The sequence below is a fragment of the Chionomys nivalis genome, chromosome 4 (assembly GCF_950005125.1).
Source record: "Chionomys nivalis chromosome 4, mChiNiv1.1, whole genome shotgun sequence".
In the NCBI taxonomy this organism is placed as follows: Eukaryota; Metazoa; Chordata; class Mammalia; order Rodentia; family Cricetidae; genus Chionomys; species Chionomys nivalis.
This window is the reverse complement of record NC_080089.1, coordinates 107,521,315-107,529,355: the sequence shown is the minus strand read 5'-3', so window position 1 is coordinate 107,529,355 and position 8,041 is coordinate 107,521,315. Positions and strand designations below refer to the sequence as shown.

The 8,041-nt window shown below is 45.9% G+C and overlaps 1 protein-coding gene across 5 annotated transcripts in view; it reads right to left on the bottom strand.

Annotated features, from left to right (window-relative positions):
- Window positions 1-4,902: 4,902 nt before the first annotated feature.
- Trank1 (tetratricopeptide repeat and ankyrin repeat containing 1) overlaps window positions 4,903-8,041 on the bottom strand; it is an 80,596-nt gene continuing 77,457 nt past the window's right edge. For all 5 annotated transcript variants that reach the window (XM_057767729.1, XM_057767732.1, XM_057767730.1 and 2 more), the window contains 2 exons: window positions 7,209-7,307; window positions 4,903-6,320 (listed from right to left, as the gene is read on the bottom strand). In XM_057767729.1, the coding sequence (XP_057623712.1) occupies window positions 6,220-6,320; window positions 7,209-7,307 (200 nt within the window). In that variant the 3' untranslated portion in view covers window positions 4,903-6,219. The remainder of the gene's footprint in view (window positions 6,321-7,208; window positions 7,308-8,041) is intronic.

Sequence of the window (8,041 nt, the reverse complement as noted above, 5' to 3'; positions counted from 1 at the left end):
AACTTTTTTAGCAGCTCCCAGAATCAAATGTCTTTCTCCAGTCAACCAACCAAAAGGCAACACAATAATATACATAATCCAAATTCTCTGTGCACATTCCATCCTTTCATGACTTATAAACTGTCTATACTCTGTCTCTTTAAATGCTTACTCAAACACACATAATACACATAGCCGCCATCTTTAATCCACCCTCACTATTCCTGAGGGCGATCTCACTGAGGGCCTCCACTTGTAAAACTACGCCGGTTCCATTCCGCGCTCTACTTGCTATGGGAACTAGGCTGAAATTCAAAACATACACACACAGACAGAGACAGACATACCTATGGGGCCACAGGGACTTCCTTGAGACAAGAATGCCAAGAATGTCCACTTTATTGTACTCAGGGGCAGCTTATATAGGGCTCTGTCCACACCCCAGCTCTTAGGATCTTTCAGCTGCAGACTCATCAGAACCCACTCCCCTGTCATCAGGGTCTTGTGCTCAGAGCAGCTGCAGGCTGCTCAGAGCAGACAAAAACAGGTTGTTTATAAGAAATTCAGGGTCTGGTGGTCTGCAGCCCCCAACAATAAACAGTGACTCAAGTGTTGCATTCTCCAAGACTACCCTGAAATAAGCATCTACTTGTCAGTTGTAGAAATGTTCTTTAATATGAATCCCTGAAAATGAAGCTAGTAATTACTTAACACATAACAGAAATATAACCTGAAAAAAAAGAGAACATTCTGGCACATGTTACAATGTGCATAAACCATGAAGATGTTACACCAAGTGAAAGAAATCAGACACAAATAGACAAACACTAGTATAAAGCATCTAGAGTGGGCTTCTGGGGCCTTCGGAGACCGGAGAACTGGAGCTGGTGTCAATGGGTGACTCATGTTATAGGTCTGTAGAAGTTTTGGAGGTGGGTTATATGGCAATATGAATATATCCAACACTACCAAACTGCACGCTTAAAACAAAATGGTAAATCTTATGGTTATATAAATTTTGCCACAATCAAAACTTTATTTTGAGCTGGAGAGATGACTCAGTAAATGTTTGTCTCATGAAGACCTGAGTTTGATCTCTATAATTCATATGAAATTAAAGCTGGGCATGGTACTCATCTCTAATCTCAGCATTGGGGAGGCAGAGACAGGTAAATTCCTGGGGCTCAATGGCTAGCCAGCCTAGCTAAATGGGGGGAATCAGTGAGCTTCAGGCAAAATTGAGAGACCTAATCTCAAAAACAGAAGATGGGTCGCTCCTGAGAGATAACTGAGGTTTCCATTTATGTACGTGTGCACACACACATATACAAACACTTGTACATATGTGCAGGTAAAACCACACACACACACACACACAAATTAAATTTCTTGCAAAGAATAAAAAGAGTGCTGGATCTGCAAGCAAGTCCATGTTCATTTTAGTAGATACTGTCAGGGTCTTCACCCTGTGAAGTGGGCAAGGGGCCCTTCTCCACAGCCTCCCAACATGGGTCTGCTCAGTCTTCTCCCAACCATGGCTTGGTGATGGCAAGTGAAGGGGAGAGAGAATAGGAATCGGCACGCTTCATTTGAAGTGTAACAAAAGAATATTCCTCCTCCAGGCCGCATGCAGCTCCTCCAGACGGTGCATCTGGGTGGCGGCTTTCCGCAGGGTGGGTGGAGATCTCCGTGGACGCCTCCAGAAACTCCAGAATTATTTGTGTTCTCTTCCCCCATCTCACTCCTTAACCTTAAAAATGATGACTCCCCAAAATCACAGACTGACCTACATATTTTCTTGAAACAGCTGGCCTGTAGAACCATTAAAACTTCAGTTAAAAACAGGCTCCAGCTCTAAAGGAGGATACAGGCCTTGGTAACAAAGCCATCTTACAAATGATCCCCTCTCGACAAAGGGTACACAAAAGCTGGCCCAACTTTGTCCTTTGAGTTCTTCCTTGTTTGTGACCACCCTCCCTGCTCAGGACACAAATCCCTACTTGAAATCATTTCAGACTCTTGGTTCATCTGTAGAAGGTAGGCAGGGAGGAAAAGGCATTTACAGTCAGACCAGAAGCTAGGTCGCTACTTCCATTTTACAAATGCCCATCTGGACTCCGAGAGCTAAAATACGCTGTATGGATTCATATAGTCAGTATAGGACGTCACATTTTCATCATAGGCGTCACTCCAGATACTGTTGTGGCTGCAACTTGCTCCTCTGTGGTAGCCAAAGTCCCAGCAAATAATCAGGTAGTGACTGTGCATCTCCTAAGCAGAGAGCAGAATCCTAAACAGCGCTGGAGTCCTGCAGGACCTGGAGACGCGCTTCTAAACAGCTCACCTAAAGAACGCCCAGCAGTGCTGGGGAGATGGCTCAGCTGGCAAAACACTACATGATGACCTAAGCTCTGATCTCCAGAACCCACAGAAAAAGTGGGTGCAGTAGCACATATGTCCATAATCTTAGGGCTCCTCTGAGAACTTGGGAAGCAAAGGAGAATCCCTGGGAAGTTGAGGGCCAGCTAGCCTGCAGTATGCAGCAGACAGGAGCGACCCTATCTCAAACAAGGTGGATGGTGAGTATAGGTACCTATTATTGTCCTCCACACACCTGCTGGCACAAAGGTGCACACTAACATGCACACATGCACGCATGCACACACACGTCCTAGGTACCTTGCTGATCAATGACTTCTCCCTCCACCTGAGGAAGAGCATTTTCCCAGGGAGGGAGGGTGAGTGAGTGGGTGTCAGGATGGAGGCTCCACTGTCTCACTGTCAAAGACTTGGCTTCTCCCTGAAGAGTGGAGTGAAAGTTATTGATGAACTCTTAAACTCTGTGCTGGTGGGAACAGGGGTTGCTGAGTGGGAAGATGCCACCTCACCACCCCACTGACATTTTGTTCCAGAGGCAGACTCTCTGAGGCAGATTTATAGTGACAAGATCAGGCTAAAAACCAGTTTCAATCACCTAGGAAAAAAACATCTGCATCAGAAATAGGTATCTATTAATGCGTTAACTTCTCCACCCTCCAAATTCTAAACTGGAGGGTGACTCTGGGGGACACAGACAGTGACAGTTATAGATACGGACCCTGGCACACTTTTAAGGCAGACTAGGCCCAGATAAGGTGCTGGGAAGAGCACCTTCATTTTGAGAGGTTAGGGAGGAGGGGACTGAGAAAGTTATGATTTCCACGGGCTCAAGAACCTATGAATTCTGACTCCTGAACCACACAGACCCTAAGGAAGCTATACCTAGGGAGAAATGACCCAGAAGAGGGGACACTACCATACTGCTAGTGCAGCATTGTGCCCCAAATCTGCAAAATGGATCCATACTTGCATTGTGCTGGCTAGTCTATCTGACACAGCTAGTCATGTGGGAAGAGGGACTCTCAAAAGAAAAATGTCTCTGTAAGAATAAACGATAGGCAAGTCTGTAGTACATTTTCTTGATTAATGATTGATGTTGGTGGGCTCCACTCACGGAAAAGCCCTAAGAGCGGGCCAGTAAGCAGCACTCCACCATTGGCTTCTGCTTCAGTTCCTGCCTCCAGGCTCCTGCCTTTATTTCTCTCAGGGATGGAGTGTGACCTGAGAGTTCTAAGATGAAATATTTTCCCCCTCCAAGTTGCTTTTGGTCCTGGCACTTATCCCAGCAATAAAAACACTAAGACACCAGGTCCATTCTAGTTTCCAGGTGCCCCTGCCTGCAGAGCTTTGAGTCTCTTTCTCGCTCATGTCCTGGGTTGGGGACAGGAAGCAGCAAGTCTGGCTGTTTGGAATGGGTTTGGATGCATGACTGCAACACACACACACACACACACACACACACGGGAGATCTTTCATAATATAGTATGAAGTAGAATGGGGAAAGAGCGGTAGGTGTAGGAAGCTTTTATCCATATTCTTCTTTTTTTTTTTTTTTCAAGTTTTGGGGACATGATCTATGTAATCCTGGCTGAGCTGAAACTTACTATACAGATCAGGCTGGCCTTGAACTTGTGGCCATTCTCCTGTCTGTGACTCCCATGTTCTGGGCCAATAACATTTAAAAATACAAATAAAATGCTTCATATAAAGACTGCATAAGATGCACAAGTTGCTTTGTTAAGATTTAAGAGTCTGAAACTCGGGTCATTTTCCTAGGCCGTAGGAATAACCCCACTGTTTGGCTTGCAGGTCCTTCCTGTGATGGAGGAGTGTAAGTCCCATCTACCCACAATCTCACCCTTTACACAGGCCCTAGCCCAGGTGCTCACACAGCAGCAGTGATGGCAGTGGCCCAGGAAAGTTGAGACCCTTAATCTAAATCCCAGGATGGAACACTTGGCGTGCTCCAGCTCAGATGATCAGGTCCTGCCACCTCATGTAAGTGAACATGGACATCACAGCACCAAGGCCGGAAGGTATTCAAATTCTACAACTTACAGGCCTCCTCTGTCAGGCAGGAAGGGACTTAGGCCAATTTCTTAAAGAGAAACTTGAGGCCCAGCTCATGAACTGTCATCACTGTTTCCTCTCTGCACCAGATCTCTGTCATGAGGCCCTGCGGAAGGTGGGCACCTGAACACTGCGCTCAACGGATCATCTCAGGTTATTCAGCTCACTATGGGCAGGAAAGGAATCTGGTTCCAGGTCTCCCACCTTCTAGGGTCATGGTCCTTGGTACACAGCATTGACAAAGTCCATGCACTCCAAACCCTACTGTACAGAAACACCCAGACTGAAAGGAATTTGTACAAGACTGGTCCTCAGCAACACATAAGAGCCTGTACTCAGCTATGCTCTGACCTTGAATTTCTCCATCTCAGCAGGCACAGGAAGTCAGCAACAACCGGCGGCCTGGGCATCAGCACCAACAGTCACACATTTGTTCTCAAAGGGAATTGTAAATAAACAAAAGACAGCAGCAGGTAAGAGAGACGCTGTAACTTTATAAAACTGTGATAGGACAGCAATATTTGATTAGATATTTTTTTTCTGGCAAGTTTATAAAAAAAATCTGGAAAATGAGAAACATAACTTAATAAAATTACCAAACATTTTGATGAAATACATCTTTAGAAAGATGATGGAGGGCAACAGTGAGCAGTGATAGCAGCAGCAACGTGGAAGAAAAGCTGGTTTTGTGGTGAGACGAAGCCTCCAGGGACCATAGGAGCCTGGGCTGAGTGGCAAGAGGGCAGGCAGTGACCACCAGAGGAAGGAAGCCTTCCCAAATGAGCCCAGGCTGAGAGCGCTGGCAGTGGGTGGAGCCTCATGCAACTCCTCTGGCAGGGCCTACAGGCCACATGGCAGTGATCCACAGCCAAATCCCAAAGACTATCATCAGAAGACTGGTTCCTCCTCTGTCCGTGTTCCCCACCTGAAGAGCCCAGTAGGCAGAAACTTGAACTGTCAACCTGAGCATGGGTATCAAATATAGCGGGAAGAACCAAAAAATATAGACATACAAAGTATACGCAAGGCGCTTCTCATATCATCTACACAAGGCAAAAGCAAGACCACCTTGGAGCAGGCTGGAAACACCCTCAAATGTTCCTTGAATGAAAAGGACGTCCAAAGGCTGCTGGGCGGATGCTTGACTACATTCTGAGGTAGTCTAACCATGACTTGCACAAGTAGCTGAGAATGATCACAAAGGGGGTGGCAGAAAAGTCGCTAGAGAAAAGGAAAATACACCACAGATGCCACTGAGACAACCAGAAGGTAGTCTAGGCTCAGGGTGGCTGATGGCAAGGCCCAAATGAACTCTGGGCACAAAAAGTCTTGGTTCTACTTGCTGATTTATAGCAGTGTGGCAGGAGATAAGGGATCCGCAGAGGGATTTTCTGACCTGGAGCAGGGGCACTCCAAGATGAGATGTGCCAATCTTAAATGCCTAGTCCTCTGCTGCCAACTCATCACACAGTGGTGATGAGCCAGGGAGTCTGAGCTTTGGGCAGAGAAGTTCCAGCACTCTTTTCAACTACTTCCCCCCATAACTGGACATGTGTGGTGTCTGGGGGAGCAGGGCTACTGTTAGACCTGAACTTGAAAAACTGGAGGTCCCTGCACTTGAGGGAGCAATCTGGCCCTATGCTATCACTAAATGGGCAATAACAGTGAAGAGCAAAGGTGACCTTTTTAAATACTAATTCATGTTCTGTTTCTCTTTTGCCCCAGCATTTAGAATTCTAAAACAGGATGGAATGTTCTGAAGGTTTAAGAGGCAATAGCTGTATGAAAATGTTAGTATTTTCTCTGCTTTCCACATTTCCGGGAACGCCTTCTAGGGCGGAGTTCACCAAAGTCTTCAACTTCGTTTTCATATTCCTCTTCCTGAACAATACCTAGTTAGGAAGCAAAAAAGCAAAACCCACATGAAAATGGCAACTTCCTCTTCTACCACAGAACAGAGTTTAAAATCCAGGTAAAACCTGATGTTTCTGAAATCATTGTTTTAGGGTAAAGAAATGAAGCTCTCTGCCAGGGTGGCAGAGAAGAGAACTTTCCACTGTGCACTGGTGTTGCTTCCCTAGCAGAACCCAAGCAAGCACTCTTCTCCAATGTTAAAGCTTCATAGTTTGGCTCCTTGAGCTGATATGACAATTATCTCTTTTGAAATAATCACCAAGTCCTGGTACCCAGAAGGGACTACAGCATAGCAAAGACATTTGTACCAAGTTTCTCCAAGCTTTCCTCAGCTTTAAGGTCAGGGTTTTCCAGTAGCATCTGGAAGGGTCTCCAAGCGGACAAAACACTCGGAGGAAGAAGAAATGTGGTGCGGCAGTTGGGAAGGGCAAGAGGGAAGAAATCTTGTATCACAGAAAAGTGTGACTCCTGCTAGGAAGCCTGATCAGCTTTCCACAAGGTGGAGCCCTCTGCAGCCCTCCTAGTCATTTGTCCATGCTGGCCTCTACTGGACACTTTAGAGCCCCACTGGCTAACATGATAGACTCGCATAGGCAAACACTCCTATCAAGGGATGGCTTTACAGAACTACCTATCCTTGGGAGTTATTGTGCTGAGTTTGAACGATGACTGAACATCTATAATAACTCATAAGCAAGTACAAGTCCAGAATAATGCCCTTCATCAGATGGAGAAATTCTATCACTAATGATTTGGCAGATACTCCTGACATCACTGACAAACCCACCTGACACTCAACTGGAAGCCAGCAGTACCAGAACCCACAAGATCCAAAGTATCACCTGTTCTAGGAGAACAGGCCTTACCTTCGTCTTTTAAGCGGAGCTCTGTCTTCTTTAGCCACTCCTGTGCGTTCTTGACGGACAAAGCCAGAATTTTGACCTGCTGAGTCATCACCTCCTCGGCTACAGAAACCAAAGAACAGAGGCTCTGAGTAAAGAGATGACTTCAGGTATTAGAGCATTAAGCACTATGTCAACTCCCCCACATCCCAAAGCTGCCTCTGCCAGCACAAGCACAGGCTGCCTTAAATGCTAGCCCAGAGCCAGTTGTGCACCTGCAGACTGCCAAAAGCAAAGCTTTCTGGGAAACTTGTATTCAAAAGGTCATTAAGCCCTAACGTGGGGAAAGTGACTGAATACAGAACTTCTTCAATGTAACTTTGTTCATTTTATGCTAATTTCCAGTGCTGCTAAGAAACTACCATTAAAGACAAACCTGACCATCAAAGGGCAAACCTGACTGCAGAGCAGATGAGAGCATTTACTATGACAGGCTCACACTGAGTGTGACTCAAGGCTACCCCAAGTAGAGATTGTGTCCTCAGTTCCTACCCTAGGGTTCAGCATCTTGCTGATGCTCAGGAAATATCACTGAGTGAGTAATGCAAAGGCACCTCAAGGAGTTTTCTCACGACTTTAAACATCCTCTCTGTATCTGCTCCATAGCATTAGACAGCAAGCCACTTTCTCATCTGAAGTACCCAGAGAAACCATCTCAGCTTACACTAATCACACATATTTAACTGAGGATGGCCTCAACAGTGAGATTTTGCTGGTATCTAAGAAGAGCCTTTTCTTGTCTTTCTGCTAATACTAACATCCCACCTCTACACCCTAAGTACCAGTCCCTGGACCAA